The sequence below is a fragment of the Solanum tuberosum genome, unplaced genomic scaffold (genome assembly GCF_000226075.1).
Source record: "Solanum tuberosum cultivar DM 1-3 516 R44 unplaced genomic scaffold, SolTub_3.0 scf00032, whole genome shotgun sequence".
Taxonomy (NCBI): domain Eukaryota; kingdom Viridiplantae; phylum Streptophyta; class Magnoliopsida; order Solanales; family Solanaceae; genus Solanum; species Solanum tuberosum.
The window spans coordinates 2261658-2280117 of NW_006238958.1; the positions used below are offsets into that span (position 1 = coordinate 2261658).

An 18460-nucleotide genomic window follows, 5' to 3' on the forward strand; every position below is an offset into this window, starting at 1 on the left:
CTTAACATCTCACCATCCCTAGCACGGACGATCTCCACGTGCCCAACTTATACTAAATCTCATCTCAATGCATGTGCACAATATGATTTCAATAAAAGGGACGATGCATCTCAATCAAATATCAATATGATATGTAATCACCTCACCTATCACAAGTATACGGGTTCAATAAAGAACACAATCACCCATAATAAATCAAGTCAATTAATCACATTGCCTTTTATTACCCTTTTTCATCCTTAAAATCAATCAATGTGGACAAGTCAACTCATCACCAAGTCTCATTACCCCCCAAACACATATTATAAGGAAATTCATGAATTTCATACACTTAACAAGGGTTTAGAAATCCACTTGCCTCAATTAATCAACAATTCTCTCCGGGACTTGAGCCTTCCCATTTTGTTGAGCTTCCAAATTAATGCAATCTATTCAAGTACATGAACATAATAAGATTTCGAAACTAACAACACCCATATTAGTATAGGTTCTAAGTTTCAAGCCTAGGGTTAAGCTTCAACTTCTCCAATATCACAATTCTAACGGTATTCATGTAATACAAAATACTCAATACTTAATTTTATACAAAAAATAATAATTCCAACACCATTTTATCTTAAAAGACAATTATATTATATTCCGACCCTCAATTTACCTATTATGCTTAACCCATAACCACGGATAACATATAGTAATTCCTCAAAAAAAATTGTGACCTAAACTAACTTGAAACTGTAGCGTAGCATGTATTGAAAATAATTATATATATACTCCTAACAATTCAATTCCCTTAATTCCCAAAAAAATTGATAACAAACAAAAAGAATATAATAATAATAATAATGTTAGCAATCTTTCTTGTCCCCTAAATTTCAAAGCCGCCAAGAACGATACAACAACATCATATGCCTTCACAACTACCAACCTTCAATTTCTTATAACTATTATACTAATATAATGATAATAAATATTTATTGCATCCACTACGCTCCAAAACTCCATGAATCATAACAATTGTCTATCAATGAAGGAAATCAATACCTACTCTAATTAATTTCATATGACAATTCAATTTAATACTATAATCAATAATTGGAAACTAATGATTGTAAGGGTAGAGTTGAACTCCATTACAAAAATAAAGTTTACTTACTTGAAGGTGGCGCCGTTCTCTCTGTTCGTGTTCTCCGCATGAACTTCTTAATTTCTTTCTTCTCTTATTTTCTTTTCTAAATTAATTATAAATTAAAAGTAATAATTCATAATAACCTATTTTAATATTTCAAACTTTGGCCCATTATTATTAAAAATAAATAAATTATCCGCAAATTAATTAACTATAGTTAAATGACCATTCAAAATTAATCAAAATGATCTTTTTGGGTCCGGGTCATTACAATTTTAGTACTTTTAAATTATGGTCATTTTCATTATGACTTGTTAATTTGCAATATCATATTTTTAGTGTAATTACTCATATCATATTTTGTGTTATTTTCTTAAGAAACACCTTTAGATTGTTGTATTTTGGTAGGACTAAAGAAATATTTGAAGTACAAGTAAATTATATGTTTGTATATACTTTACCGGAAAAACTCGAAAAAATCCGAAAATCCAAAAAATTCAAAAAAAACCAAGGTTGAAAAACCCAAATTTTATTGATTTGGTTTGATTTATAGATTTAAAAAGGATTAATTACTTGAGTAGATTCCTTTTAAAAAATAATTACTTATTTTAAATATACTCTTTAATTATTACCACTTATAGCAATATATAACAATACTATGTATTTTATTAGAATTATCTTTGTCTCTCGCTAAAATTTGTCGCTCTTTCTCCCTTTCTTTATTTCTATTGTTCTCTCTCCCTTGTTTTCCTTCTATTGCTCTTTCTTCATTGCTTTCTTTCTATTGCTCTTTCTCCTTTGCTTTCTGTTGCTTTTTCTCTTCTCTTTTGGTTGCTCTTTCTTTCTTTCATTCTCTCTCTCTACTTTCTTTCGTAGAGTAGTCAATAATTTGTAGACTGAATAAAAGTTGTATCAATAATTAATTAGACAAGTAATCTAACTGTAACAAATGAAGAGACATAATAAACTGCAAAATGAATTAAACTTAAATTTAAAATGTTGCAAAATGAATTAAACATAAATTAAAAATATATTACACATATTAAAGTTGAATTAGAAGAGAATTAAACATAAATGCAAAATGTAGCAAACGAAAGAACATTCTATGATCTGTAAACTAAATAAAACTTGTATCAATAATGAATTAAACAAGTAATCCAATCGTAACAAATCAACTAATAAACTGCAAAATGAATTAAACTTGTATTAAAAGTGTATTACACAAATATTAAAGTTGAATTAGAAGATAGAATTAAGTATGAATAAAAAGCGTAACTAATGAAAGAACATACATCGATCTATAGAGTGAATTAAACTTGTATCACTAATGAACTAAACAAGTAATCCAATAGTAACAAATCAACCAAATAAACTGCAAAATGAATTAAATTTGCATTAAAAGTGCATTACATAATATTAAAGTTGAATTAGAAGAGAGAATTAGGAATGAATGAAAAACACAACTAATGAAAGAACATACAGTGATCTATAGAGTGAATTAAACTTGTATCAATAATGAATTAAACAAGTAATTCAATAGTAACAAATCAACCAAATAAATTGTAAAATGAATTAAATTTGCATTAAAAGTGTATTACACAATATTAAAAGTTGAATTAGAAGAGAGAATTAAGAATGAATGAAAAATGTAACTAACGAAAGACAAGATAATGATCTATAGACTGAATTAAACTTGTATTATTCATGAATAAAACATGTATTATATGTGTCTTATAAATTATGATTTGTAGCACTAAGAACATGAGTGATGTTTGCAATATGTATTAAAAATGTAGTGTGCATGTATTATAAGTGTTTACCTAAATCATTTGGTTGGTATCACTAATTATATTGTATTGTGGGTGTATTTTAAATTATTATGGTAGATTATATTGTATTATAAATTATTTTGATAGACATCACTATAAAGGGAGTGATGTGTGCAATATGTATTATAGATATATTGTTAATGTATAAAATATATATTATATGTGGTTTTAAATTGTTTTGGTTTGCATCACTAAAAATGAGTGATGTTTGTAATATGCATCTAATAGGTGTAGTGCTTGTATTATAAGTGTGTTATCTAAATTATTACAATTGGTACCACTAAAAAGGAAATATGTTTGCAATATATATTATAAATATCTTGTTCATTAATAAAATATGTATTATATATGTCGTATAAATGATTTGATTTATATCACCAAGAAAAAGAGTGATGTTTGCATTATGTATTAAAAATGTATTGTGAATGTATTATAAATCTATTATAAGTGAGTTAGGAAATATGTCTGCAATATGTATTATATAAATGTTTTGTTCATGATTTTATTATAATTTTAATACATTATGAAACAAATCTAATTCAATTTTAATACAATTTTGAAAATTTCATCTTCTTCAAGCTTTAGCCTAATATTTCTCCTGAATTTTATTCTAAACTTAACTAATCCCCCTTAAAATTGAGGTATAAACTTCAAACGTTATTTTCAATTATTTTTAAGAACAACCCATTCAAACTAATCGCATATTCCTAAACTCCAACTAATGAATGCAAAGCCTGAAATATTGTAGTTTTAGTGATTTGGAACCTCTACTTACCCACACAATTTTGTACAAATATTGGGTTGTTGTATTCTTCTCCACATCATTTTTTTTTTTGAAAATTATTTTGACCATATGAATATTTAAAAATAGTTATTTGGATGAAAATAGCAGGTGAAAAGCTTAGAAGGAAACTATTAAGCCGATTTGGGAAAAATTGATGTTAAGGGTTGTTGGGAGAGAATCTCGCATAAATTAATTAGAGAGCTTGATTTTTGTGGACGGTACAGTAGTGATTTTAATTCAAAAATTTGTTGTATATGGTTAAAAAAATTATGTTGCTATAGATAGTAAATATTTTTCAAATATGGAATACTCAAGTGATTTTCCCATTTAAAAATCCGACACAAATTGTTTGATTTGATATTTGAAAAACCTGAATCAACCCGGTCATGTACACCCCTACTTAACGGTAAGAAATTTGTTGGGAAGAACTTTTATTCCGATAAGACATAAGTTTTAGCTTTTGCTTATAAGGCTGAACTTGTGATCAAAAGAGCAGGTTCACAATTTTGAAATATCACGATGTTATGCCTAGTGAATTTTTTGACGCAGAGTGTATTTTTTCTTTAAAAAATTATTAAACAGGGCTAAAAATTCAAGACCACCGTCACAGAGGTCATTTGTGAACTTAAAATCCCATAATAAGTCCTAAAAACAATGGGCCTAAGTTAATCTGGGCAGACTATGAAACTAAATCAGAAGTGTACTTGTCAAACAGGCCCAAGAGGGAGCCCATGGGCCATGTTCATACAAGAAGTCAATCCAGGAGGTCATGTGCAATCCAATGCAAAGTTGGTCTCTCCTTGGCCCAATGCCTCATTAACCAGTTGAGTAATTAGGACCCATTATCATATAATTTTTTCTTCTTCAAACAATTGGAATTCCTTTGTCATGTGTAATTTGAAAATTTTCTTCTACTTTTGGATGTCTCTTTAAGCTTAGATATTGAAATTAAAATTTTAAAATGGTGCTAAATGTAAATAAAGTAAACGAATATCGTATTTATATCAGAGAGATGATAGAAAAGTTGTTGAGGAACGTTAAGATGAGAAAACAAACTATATTGTATTTGTTATTTGAAGTTGTGATATAACTCCATATTGTTGAAGTAAATAATACTCCACTTGACCCCCCCCCCCCTCGATGGCTTGACTAATTTATATAATTGATTTCAATTTTAAAAGGAGTTAAAAGATAATCAAATCATGATAATTGACAAGTCATGTGATGAATGCAAGTGATTTATATATACAATCCAATCCAACTTATATATAGTGTATTATTGGTAAAAGTTGATATGTATGACATGAATATGCATAATGTATTTTTCTTTGTGATATACATACATGCATGAGAATATTAAGATTTTATGAGTATAATATTGTTGACAATTAGAATTGAACAATCGATTGCAATTCTTCAACTAATTTTTCTTCCTCTCTTCTACATCTATGAACAAACATTAGCCAATTCACTTCGAAACCAAAAAAAATCTTATTTAACATGTTTATTCGAACACATTTCACAATTTCACTATTACAATACAATTTGTTTTTTCTCATTAATTTAAAAAATAGCATAGACTATAGCACACGAATAAAACTTCATAATTTGTATTTATACAATAGTACTAGTTTTTTTGACATGTGCGTTGCACGTGATTGCCAATTCTAAAATATATGTTATAGTAAATAGTATTGCTTATTTAAGTGAAGATTTGAATAATAAACTTAGAAAAAAAAATATTGCAGATTCTTTTGTGAATGTTCAACGTGGATCGTCATATATATCTCTTATTCACGCAAACCTATGAAGATGGTCAGTGAAATTTTTATTAGTTAAATGCAATAATGTATATATTTATTTCAATTTGATGAGGTTCAATCATGTAATTAGTCTTATCTCACTAATATGATCTAATCGACAATATTTGCTTTGTATTTTTCTTGTCATTTAACCAGATGTTTAGATGTCATATGAACATGTGAAGAGAACAACTATATTTTATATATTCACATATTTTCAAATTTGTTGTGAGTTTGGAACATTTTAAAATAATATATTTTGAAGTTAGAAGATCTTGTTAACTTGATAATACATTTGTGACATATAATACTTTAATTTAAATACAAGTACCTACTCAAATACAAATATATATTTGCATTAATGAAAATATTTATCTCATAAAATTAACTATTAAATAAACAATAAAAAATAAACTAATACAAACTTCAACCGACATTATGACATGTCATATGAACTTTTCTTCATCTAAAATACTGAAATATTAAAAAATAGTAAATAAGTAAAACAAAAGGGCAATGTTTATATAGTACTAATAACTATTTTGAACAAACCTTCATGAGAGTCTAAATCGCATAAGTAACATTGATAAATAAAGTCATTCTTTTGTCTTGAGCATCAAAAACAAATCGTGACAATTCTCTAAATTTTGGAAAAGATATTCAGAAGCATATATCTATATCACAAGAGAAATTGTTAACAAAAAAAATGAATTTAGATTACATCATGTTAACGTCATATATTGGAACATTACATACTAATGTATATATTAAGCAAATAAATAATTATTATAGCATCAAAATTATTTTCCTATAGCACTCGAGGTTATTGAATATACCCTCTTATGATAGAACAACTTACTTTATCAGAATAGTGGTACCTCATATTCTGCTAAACTTCGAACTCACTCAAAGATAATAAATCACACAAAAAATTTAAAATGCAAGAAGAAGAAGAGTAGAAGATTAAAAAAATTGTGGTTGAAAAATGAGAGGAAGCCCCTCTATTTATAATCAACAAAGGGTAGTATGAACAAATATTTTTTGTGTCTTATCTGAAAAGTCATGACCTTTTTGAGCACAACCCTTTGGAAAAATCACAATCCTTCGAAAAAAGTCACAACTTATCGAAAAAGTCACAACCTAAATTAAGAATATTATAATAATTTAACATTTAAGTTAGGAGTTCATGCTTTTAAGTAATATAGAAGATATATATACATAAATAGATATGTCAATGGATCCTCACTTACACAACCAATGCACATAATCCTAATTATTAATAATTATAATAATTTAATTTCATTATACTAAAGATAAAGAAAAAGAAAAAAAGATGGGGGTGGAATTGTAAAGTTTTGATTAACAAGGGAGTCTATAGAGCAAATTGTAAAGTATTAGAATTATGCTTCAATTCCTAATCTGGAATTCTAGATCGGGTAAAACCTAGCATAGTAAATCAGACCCGATTTTATGTATATTCACCCTCCAGATCTCCTAAATTCTTCATAATTTTCCCAATTTAGCTTCATTTCTGCAAGATTTAATCATAATTGATACCAGAAACACTACCGCCAGCCGATTTTTTTTGGACTTGGGTGTTGAATTCGGAGTTTCGAAGTCTAATGTATTGATCTGTGAAATTTGTGAGTTATTGAATTGAAGAAAATGGCGGGGGCAAGTCAAGGAGGACCAAATATGGATCAATTTGAACTTTTCTTTCGTAGAGCTGATTTGGATCAAGATGGGAGAATCAGTGGTGTTGAAGCCGTTGGTTTTTTGAAAGGATCTAACTTGCCTCAACCTGTTTTAGCTCAGGTACTTTAAATTTCTTCCCTTTTTACTTGTCTATGCATTTTTTGTTGTTATGTCAATGTTTCTAGTTGTGTTCGTGGTTGAATTTTGTATTGCGTTCTCGAAGGGCGAAAAATAGTTCAATAAATTGTTAGAGGAATGTAAGTGAGCTTAAGGACCATAATTGAATAAATTAAGTGTCAGAAGTTCAATATACTTGGTAATGTTGAAGAACATATGTTAGCATGAATTAGAAGGGATTCAGTGATTCACATTAGTACATACCAAACTGACTGCATTTAGATTGTAAAACAATGCGCAAACTATAATGAAGAATGGCGTCGGTGAATGGATTCTTAGTTGACATGATAAGAATGGGATCACCACGAAGAATCATCTTACTATCCTTGGTAATGCCAAATACTGTGGAAGAATTGATGTTCAGCTGGAAGAGTGGGAGAAGGAGGAGAATACGAAGGGATTGGAATGTGGTTCCGCTTGCTTTAATATGAGTTGTTTGGAGAGAGTGAAACATGAGAGCTTTTGAAGGAGTAGAGTGGAGTTTCTCTCAGTTGAGGAGTAGTCTCCTATTCCTCATTTTCTTTTGGTGTAAACAGAAAGTTCCCAGCTGTATGACTGGGTGGAGTATGTAGAGAATCATATTTTGTAGATTCTTTACTTTTTGGTATACCCCTTGTATACAGCCAGTTTGGCCATGTTTATGAAAGAATATACTAATACTTTTACTTGAGCAAAAAAAAAAAGAAAAAGAGATCAGATGAACTCTGATCTCCAATCACGTGCAGTGTCTTAAGGGGTTTCAAGATATTAGTTGTTGAAGAAGGTAAGAAGAATGAAGAGAGAGGTCGAGAATGGGAGAGGCAGAAGTAGAAGAGGAATCATTGAAGCAATTTTATTTTCAGATACTAATGGTTACCTCTTCCGTCTCAGCTCTTGGTTACTTATACATCTATTTGGTTGTATTCAGGGACACAGTGAACTGATAAATGATTGTTAAAACCCACATGACTAACTAACTCTATAGAAAATCCAGGTTCAAAAAGTAGGCCTTAAGAACTCTAACCTGGGTAGTAGCAATTTCATTTGAAGAGTGATTGATTGGCATGAATAGAGGGTTTTCACAACCTGGTACCTGTGCTAGTGGGAGGTAGTAGGTACTAGTGGAATAGTTGAAATGTTGTCCGTGACACCACTATTATCTAAAAAGAAAAGCATTTTCACAATTGACACATTGGTGTTGGAGGTTCAAATAACTTGTTAAGCTGCTCTGGGATTGCTTTTTTATACAAATTGGATGAAGATTTGTCTTGTGACTGCAAGTTGATATTTTGCCATTTTGAGTTGGATGGTTCCTTTATTTCTACTAGCATTCGAAGTTGGTGATGTAGGTTTCCGTGACAAGGCACTGAAAGGAAGTTCAGCGACCTTGTCACCTCTTCTAAAAGTGTAGCAGCTGTTTATTTCCTTTGTAGGATGATCCTTGGTTCTGAGATACTCTTTTATTTATTACGTACCTCTGATCGACTGATCTTTTTTGATTTCGCTTCCAAGCTAAGTTTGCAGTTTCAGACTTTTATACTTGTGACTTCAGTTCATTAGCTTTCTTTATTTTGAAGTCTCTGTTTCTCATCTTCCGTCTTATGTCATAGGTTTTTTGATGGGCAAGTATGCTTATGGTATAGGTGCTTATTCATCATCTGTTTCTTTTGTTTTAAGAGACAACTTTTATCAAAGTTAGTCATTTAGGTCATTATAAAAGTCAAACTGCTGTTTGGCTACCATTGGAACGTCCTTAGAAGTTCATAGGTTGCTTTTATCATGTTGGACTTACTTGATATATGATATCAATCTGTCCTTCTGGAAAAGACTTGTGGCAGATATTGGTTGCAATTCTTGATAAATCACTCCAGCTTTTTGCCTGTGTTGGTTGACTCTTTTTTTGTTTGTTAACCGTTTTCCAGGCATTCAATTACTGTATAATGGTAATATTTTCTGCAGTTGGTGTGTTTAGAATGGTAGGATATTCTAGACAAGAAGTTTTTACTAGGCATTAGAGAAAAGCTTCCTTTGTGTTGTGAATATGCAGATTTGTTTCTATGACATACTTGCAGGAGGACTGGAAGTCTTATTTTGTTATCTCTGTATTTCTACAAAACGTTAAGTTAATATGTTTCGATTTTCCTCATATGTCTTTCTGTTCTGTAAACCCCACTACAATAAGCTAGTTATGACTAGTTTTCTTTAAATATCTACAATTTTAAAACTCTTCTGAGGTAAATATGATTTGTTCAACTGTGCGTGCACATTGTGTATCTTTGATTGCAGATATGGACACATGCTGACCAGAGCCGTACTGGGTATCTTAGCCGTCCGGAGTTTTATAATGCTCTTAAACTTGTAACAGTGGCACAGAGTAAACGAGAATTAACACCAGATATTGTGAAGGCAGCTTTATATGGTCCCGCTTCTGCTAAAATCCCTGCTCCACAGATTAACCTTGCAGCGGTTGCTTCTCCCCAGTTAAATTCAGTTGGTGCTGCACCTGCACAACAGATGGGTGCTGGTGTACCAACTGCTTCTCAAAATTTTGGCATCAGAGGACAGCTACCTCATGCAACAGGTATGAACCAGCAATATCTAACTTCTCAAGCCGGCCACTCAGTGAGGCCACCTATTCCTACTGCAGCTACTGCATCACGTCCCCAGCAATTTGTTGCTGGCATGAATTTCCCCAGGGGTGGTAGTTTTACAGGTCCTGGTCTTCCAAACTCGAACAGTTCAAATGACTATCTCGGGAGCAGACAAGCAGCAATATCCACTGGACCTACTATGCAGCCTCCCAATAGAGGAATGAGCCCTTTGGTCCCTCCAGTTACGCAAACTCTTCAGGGATCTCTTTCACTACCTTCCATGACAGAAGCTAATACAAAAGCTACTGGTAGTTCTGGAAATGGTTTTGTGTCGGACACAATGTTTGGAGGTGAAACCTTCTCCGCAAGCCAATCTGTACCAAAGAAGTCTTCGTCTACTCCAAACTTTTCTCTGATGAGTGCACCCACTTCTTCAGCTATGGTTCCAGTAACCACCGAGTCTCAAGCTTCAGCCAAGCCTGACCCCTTTGCTGCATTTAATACTCTTACAAGGCAATCTCCTGGGAATCAGCAGCAAGTAACCCCATCTGTGTCTAAACCTAATCAACAGGCTTCTGTTCAAAATATTTTGCCAGTGTCATCATCTGGAACTCCAGCGGGTTCTGAACCTCCTACTCCTGAGCAGCCACAAGTTCCTTGGCCAAAAATGACAAGAGCAGGAGTTCAGAAGTATGCAAAAGTGTTTATGGAGGTGGATTCAGATAGAGATGGAAAAATCTCCGGTCAACAAGCACGAGATTTATTCTTGAACTGGAGACTGCCAAGAGGTAAATTAACATTTTTGCAGCCTTTAGTGTCTATTTTCTTGAGTGACAAGCTTGCTATCGTCAGAATTATTTATTTCCTTTATCCTTTTCTTTTTAGTTATGCACTTTCAACAAATCTTACTCCACGACATAGCTCGAATAATAACGAGTACAATCTGGCGTTTAGATAAGAGTCTGATTTACTCACCAGTCACCAGATTTCATCTTATAAATTCTACTATAGTCTACCATATTCTGTATGTTATAGAACTGTGTTTGTAAGGGCACCCCCCTCACACACGGAGCAAAGTGGGAAAGGGCCATTGTTGGGCTTCTGGGAAGTAGGGTCAAAGGGATGGTGTTTAACAATATCAAAATAGTGAACTTGTCGAAGTTTGAAAGAGTTATTTTTCTTTTCTCTCTTGGACTAGCTTAAAATCTGAGAGAAGTCCCTTTTTTTTAAACTAATCCATGCAAATTTGAGGTTCAGAGATTCTTTTTTTGTGTTCAATCATTCTTTTTTACTACTTGGTCATGTTTTATCGGAGGCACAATACAAATGTGAACATCCTTATTCTTGGTTCATATGCTCTAAGTTGGATTGCTGCCACGATTTATTGGAGAGCTATCAGAGTCCAGAGATGTTTTATTTTGGTATCTCAGAACTGTTGGATTATTTTTCCAAATTATACATGTCATTTTGATTTTGATACTGAGTGTAAAATTATTATTATTTTTTGAATATTCTCTAACTTCAAGTTTTTGGACTTTGGTCTTTGAATCCTGATCAAGCTACAAATTAACTTACTATTTTCGCTCTTAGCCACTTATTTTTTTTAAGATTTGTACATTAATACTCCATACTCCCATTAAAAAAGCATGCCAAGCCTCGAACCATGTACCTACTTATCTTATTTAGTGTCATTTGGAGTTTGTTTTACATTTGTGATGTTCAGTAATATCATTCATGGTCTCTGTCAGAGGTCTTGAAGCAGGTGTGGGACTTGGCTGATCAAGATAATGACAGCATGCTCTCTTTGAGGGAGTTCTGTGTAGCTCTGTATTTGATGGAACGATATAGGGAAGGCCGCCCTCTTCCATCTACACTACCGAATAGCGTTATGCTTGATGAGACTCTGCTGGCCCTAGCAGGTCCGCCCACTGCTGCTTATGGAAGCACTGGCTGGGGTCCTGCTTCTGGTACTACCTAAACCGCATTTTAGCTGTTTTAAGTTTCGACCACTTTGTTTGTATACTGAAGTTGTTTCATCATTCTGTTCTGCTTAGGCGTAAGACCTCCACAAGGGATACCTGGTGTACAGCCAGTTGCACATCCTGGATTAAGACCTCCTATGCAGGGGGCATTACCTCAGTCTGACCGAACGATGCAATTTAATCAGCAAAATGCTAGAGCAACATCAATGAATAATTCTCATATGGACCAACTAAGTAATGGGGAGCAGAATATGTTGGAGTCAAAGGGAGAAGAAACAGCAGCAGGAGAGTATAAGGTATTATTTCCTTTATATTCTAGGTAATTTGTCTCCTCTGTGGGTTTTCTTGTAATAGGGTTACAGTAATCTTGAGTGCACCTACTGAGTAAAAGAATGATTTTGATTAGAATTGCCCCTCAACCTGGGGGGAATTGTTAACCTCAAGACTCTCCCGGAGTAAATTCAGGTAGGTAGTGATTGTGTGCAGCTTAATGTGGATAATGATTCCTCAAGAAGATTAAATCAAGCTATTGACTATAGTGCAGCCTCTCCTAGCTTTCCCTGTCCATGTCCAGAAACTTAATGTGTCTAACAACTACTATTAGGCTGTTTCAGTGCCATACCATCTGATACTTTTTCAAGATTCAATTGATTAGAATGTTACGAACTTAGTCTAGTCAGCTAATTAGCTACAAAGAAATCTAGGATGCGGGCATATTCAGGTTAAGAGCTGTCTGTGTGTTGAATTCTAGCACTCTATCTACTTCAGTAATATTGTTGACGTAGTAAACCTAGTTCCTTTGTTTGATAAGGATGAAAGCAAGGACAAGATGCTTCTGGATTCCAAGGAGAAGCTTGAATTCTACCGCACAAAAATGCAGGATCTTGTGAGTAGTTGCCGCCTTCAATGTACAGCATTGTTGCATTTCTATTGTTTCGAGTTGCTTTTTCTCAACTATCACCTGCTCTTTATGTTAAATTTATCTCTTCATTTTTTTCCCCATCTCATCCATTTTCTTTATTTATTGGGCTTTCCTCCAGGTTTTGTACAAAAGTAGGTGTGATAACCGGCTTAATGAAATCACTGAAAGGGCATTGGCTGATAAACGTGAGGTACTGTTTCAGCCCATTGATCTCTCTCTCTCTCTCTTTGAAGTTCATAATTTGTTTGGTTTCAATTTCTCCCTTCTTATGCACTTTGTCAATTGATGAGTTATTTTAGGCTGAGCTTCTTGGCAAAAAATATGAAGAGAAGTACAAGCAAGTTGCAGAAATTGCTTCTAAACTGACAATTGAAGAGGCATCATTTCGTGATACTCAAGTAAGATTTTGCTCCATATATTCTTTCAAATGTGTACTATAGTTATATATCCCAGCTCCTTCACAAATCGAAAGATTTGAGTTTACTGCTGCAAGATGCTATACACATAAGAATAAACCATTCCCTCCCTGCATCTCTATGATTAAACGCCTTCCCGGCTTCTTCTAGTGTTCCAATGCTTTAATTGTTTAGCTGGCTTGTTTATAGCATTTTCTAGCTTGTCATTTGTTTTATTCTTTTCCTAGTATTTAGTGCTTGTTGACTTGTTGGAGCATATTAGTTTCATATTCTTGAGATAAAAGGAAAAAAAATCCCTTATTCAGGAGAGAAAGCTGGAGTTGCAACAGGCAATCACTAAAATGGAACAAGGTGGCAGCACTGATGGTATTCTTCAGGTGAAGATAACATACCTTATTACTTTGGTTACTCAGGTAAACTGTTGGGAAGTGTGTGTTTCCATAGGAACTTATGCTATGTTTCGGCCACTTTTGGTTGTCTAGGTCCGTGCTGATCGCATACAACATGATCTTGAGGAGCTACTGAAGGCCTTGGTGGATCGTTGCAAGAAACACGAGCTTAATATGAAGTCAACTGCGTTAATTGAACTCCCCCCTGGTAAGTTGTTTTTCCCCTTGTTTTTCTACGTCTTGACAGTTTGTTCTGTTTTTCATTGCTCCTACTGAGTCTCTTTTGAATTCTGAACATCCTACCGTGGGTAAGAAGTCAACCCTACCAATTTCATCTGCATATGTGCATAATGTCATATCAGTTCTTGAGGTCCTATGTTTTCTGTGTTTGCTACTCAGATAATACAATTGGAACTCATTCTTGCTCAATTCTTGCAGTTATTATTGAAAATTGAATATTTTTCAATGGTTTTTGAATTTATTGTGTTGATGTTGTTTATTAAAAAAAATTTAATGGAAAACTCGAAGATAGTTGGTAACTTTTCAATTTGTTGCATCACATTTGTTTATTATATTTTCCATCTAACATTTTTGGTCTGAAATGGTCTTCTCCTTCTCAAGGCTGGCAACCTGGAATTCCAGAGATATCAGTTGTTTGGGATGAAGATTGGGATAAATTCGAAGATGAAGGTTTGCTTTCTTGAATATATTCCCTCCCCCCTTTCCCGTTCTTCATCAGTTGTCTTTCTGGCACCATATAAGTTGCATAATGTTTGACCTATGTGCATCCCTATATCACTTTCTGCAGGATTTTCTTTTGATGTAGCTGTGCCTGCAAATTCCAAATCCACATCTATTCTGAAGGAAAGTTCTCCAACTCATCGCGAATCCCCTGATTCTATGTCAAATGCTGATGCCAAGTCAGAAAACCATTCCGCTAAAGGAAATAATAGTACTGTTGAGACTGATTTGATGTATATGCATAGTGACGAAGAGTCAAAAAGTCCACAGGGCAGTCCACGAGAACGAACAGCATTTGATAGTCCATCGGGTGAATACTCTGATAACCAGTTCGGCAAGAGCTTTAAAACAGAATCTGAAACTGATAGGTATAATTTGGCTATTACGTGCAATATTTTCCATCTGTATTTTTCCATTTCTACTAGTTCCAAATTTTCATAGTTTATGAAGCTTTCAGAACTTTCATGTCCAGCACAACGTCTGTTTAAATCTAGGAGGGCATGCTTGATGCATGTTTCACTTTGTCTGAATCGTTTTGACCAGTGTCTTTGACCACTGCTCACTAGTGTCTTCATGCATCCTTAGCATGTCTTGCATCTGTCTCATTAGTTTATAAATAAATTAAAACAGAATATGGCATTTTATGTTCTGAATAGTAAAGCTGAAATGTAGTGTTAATTAATTATACCTTTATCAAGATTTATGCTCAGTCTCACTCCATTCTGGTTTTGAATGTTAAATAAAGCTCCTTATTTTATCTCTATAATATCTACTAATTCACTGCGTTGCCCTTAAAACGAAGTCCTCCAAAAGCAGAGAGGCTGCCCACCCACAGTAAAAGAACAAAAGCATCCCATGCTTCTCTCATCCTTGCATCATTGAAGTCCCTTTCTTGTCCCCTTTCCCCACCCGTCCCCTGCTCCCTTGTCTTTCTTATTCCATAGGAATAAGAGAGAAAAAAAATCATTTTATTCTTTCCTGGCTGAAACACATCTTCACCTCAAATCCTTCATGGTAAGTATTTTGAGTTGGTAACCAGAGCAAGATAGCAGCGAGGATAGTGGAGTAGTTGCCATATGGTTATGCCAATGAAAGGGGATTGTCACAGTGAGTACAATTTTTCTGGATGACTAGGACTTTGTACCCATAGTTTTGTTGCACTAATCCACTGGTGGAACTTCTTTTACTTCATTGAACTTTTGCCTCTCAGTTAGTTTTATAAGCAAAAAGGGCCTCGTAAGTTTAAACTAGATATAGCTTCTTAGGGGAAGTATGTGCAAGTACCTTGAGATTTTGTATTAACTCTGACTTTTGAAGAAATTTCTAAATCGATCACGGGAAGGGGAAAAAGAAAATCATGACTTAAGGTAGGAAAATGCTCAAGTATGTTATAGTGACCCATTATCTCTGTTCCTTGTCTCATTAAAAAGGTAGAAAAATGCTCAAGTTTTTGCAGTAGACAGATGATTGGCAATTTGCCTTCTGTTTAAGAGCTGCTTTTCAAGGCTTGGCGAAAATTTTCCGTTAAGGTAATTACGAAGGAGAAACTTGAATAGGTGGGTGGGGGATAAACAACCATTTGTTTGTACTGGCATTTTATACACGAATTTTGGCTCTTTGATTGGATTGATGTATATTAAAATGGTGAAACCTACTAGCACAAACATGTTTCTTCAGTGCCCTCATTGAGTCATGTCCCACAAGCTTTTATTTCAAGTCTTTCTGTGTGTCCTTGATCTTGTCGGACATGCCGTCTCTAAACTTGTGGCAGAGGCCTATAACTAGCTTTGCATCATTCTTATTCATGTCCTTTTCTTCTTCCCTTTCATTGGGTTAACAGATTTGATGAACCTGGCTGGGGTACGTTTGACAATAATGATGATGTGGATTCTGTTTGGGGCTTCAGTGCTAAGGTGAGTAGGCAAACCCTTAATCAGATTTAGTTTTGTTCAATGTTATTAGATGTCACATGTCTTGTCATTTTGTAAATATGTGCAAGTGCTGACTATTCCACTTAACAACTAATCTGCTGTATAAGTAATCTGAGACAAAATGTTGGCAAGCGGTAATGCTCTTTCCTTTTTGCATTCCTATATAGAATTGATAATTTTGTTTTTGAGAAAGTAACAACTTGTGTTCTATTTCCAAAGAATCAGAAACCTGTCACAACAAGTTACAGGTTTCCTAATTACAATTGAGGTAGAGTATCAGGAAGATCTTCAACACTTCAACAAAAATTACAAAGAGCTTAAGACATCTCTAACTGATTCTGGATCTTCCATATACTCCTGTTTACACCAAAGATGAAACAACACTAAACAATTCATCTTCATCCACTATGTGAAATAACATCTTCTTCTTTAATAAAACAAGATATCCTAGTTCATATTTTATACGGGAACATTTTTATTTATGAGTTTCCGATGTTGCATGTGTATCTTGGTTGCCCAATTAAGATAATTCCTGCTTCACCCTTGTACACACCCAATAATGATCTCAATTGCACAGTTGGATTTTGCTTTTTGATACTCCATCTGTTGATGATGATGGAATGCTAGTTTGCTCTGTTGCAGAGTCTCCCTGTACATTGACTAATAATATCCTGCAGGAGTCGGATCATGTCAAGCATGGAGAGAAACATTTCTTTGACTCAACTGATTTTGGTGCAAGTCCAACAAGGACAGAGTCTCCTGGGGCTGAAAGTAGATACCAGAAGAATAGCCCATTTACGTTTGAGGATTCAGTTCCTGGCTCACCACTTTCAAGAGCGGGAACTTCTCCGAGATATAGTGTAGGATCGAAAGATCCTTTCTTTGACAGTTTCTCAAGGTATGATTCCTTCAGTACAAATGATCGTGCATCTTCCCCACGAAAGGAGACTCTCACGAGGTTTGACTCCATAAGTAGTGCCAGTGGTTTTGATCACAGTCGAGGATACTCATTTGATGACGCTGACCCATTTGGATCCACTGGACCATTTAAGGTCTCATCTGAGAGTCAAAACACCAAGAAAAGTTCTGATCATTGGAGTTCGTTCTAGTTTGTGGCCATGATTTGTTATATTTGATTGCCATTGTTCCTCAGCGTTTTTCATGCCATCTATTTGCACGTGTGTGTTGTATAGTTTAGAAGGACAGGTAAAGTCTTGTCTTGATAAGATACAGTTTATATTGGTTTTCCAAATGTTTGAAGAATCCCAGTGTAGTCTGGTCTTCATGACAGAAAAATCCATTTTTTCCAGGATCAAGTTATTTTAGTCATGTTTTTTCTGCGTAGAGGGGAAAGAGAGGGAAAATGAGAAAGGAAAGGGGATGGAAGGGTTGGGTTTTGTAATTCATTTTTCGCTATGTACTGTTCGAGAACTGCAATATGTTTGTATCACAGTTTTTTTCGTTTGATATACTTGATTGTATCAAATGGTTTGCCACTTGCAATAATTTTTTTCTAGTGCTGATAGGCAATTGAAGAGTCGTGAGTTTTGTGTTTGGAATCATTGGCTACTGTATAATTTCACTAGCTATCAATGTCAATTCCCGCTTCGATAATATTCTCTCTGAGTTGAGGGTCCATTCTGACTACCTTCTATTCTTTTCAGACTCCACTTGTGGGATATACACGGTATTAATAACCTTTGAGCTACAAGTAGAACATAACACAACAAATTAAACGATTCGCACCCCACCTCCTCAAAATGTTCTCAATTTTGGCAGTAAAAAGTTATTTGTGTAATTATAGCGATAATTTCATAAACATAGTAACGTACATGAAAAATGTGATTAATGAATGGGTTGGGAGATAACGTTAGCTTAAATTAGTAAGTCACATTATTGAAATGCAATTACTAAATCACATCTTTTGAAATGCAACCGATAAATATGTAATATATATGGAGTATTCTTTTACATATAACTTTGATTTGAGTTATCGAATGTGAAACTTATACTTCACCAAAACACAGAAGATATTAAAAAAATAAATTGTTTTGACCTTTTTATGTTGTGTCTTTATATTCTTTTTGCACTTCTAT

The 18460-nt window shown here is 33.8% G+C and overlaps 1 protein-coding gene across 1 annotated transcript; it reads left to right on the forward strand.

Annotated features, from left to right (window-relative positions):
- Window positions 1-6914: 6914 nt before the first annotated feature.
- On the forward strand, window positions 6915-17923 carry LOC102601560 (epidermal growth factor receptor substrate 15-like 1). Its single transcript, XM_006342081.2, has 13 exons — window positions 6915-7356; window positions 9679-10771; window positions 11732-11950; window positions 12038-12261; window positions 12777-12851; window positions 13006-13077; window positions 13187-13285; window positions 13609-13680; window positions 13786-13900; window positions 14314-14382; window positions 14501-14801; window positions 16274-16346; window positions 17042-17923. Exons 1-13 carry the CDS (start codon window positions 7207-7209, stop codon window positions 17471-17473), a joined length of 2994 nt encoding a protein of 997 aa, XP_006342143.1. The 5' UTR covers window positions 6915-7206; the 3' UTR covers window positions 17474-17923.
- Window positions 17924-18460: the final 537 nt, after the last annotated feature.

Coding starts and splice junctions, on each gene's coding strand:
- LOC102601560 (XM_006342081.2), top strand. CDS start 7,207: ATGGCGGGGGCAAGTCAAGGAGGACCAAATATGGATCAATTTGAACTT. Junction 13,078..13,186: donor CATTGGCTGATAAACGTGAG/GTACTGTTTCAG, acceptor GAGTTATTTTAG/GCTGAGCTTCTTGGCAAAAA. Junction 16,347..17,041: donor TTTGGGGCTTCAGTGCTAAG/GTGAGTAGGCAA, acceptor AATATCCTGCAG/GAGTCGGATCATGTCAAGCA.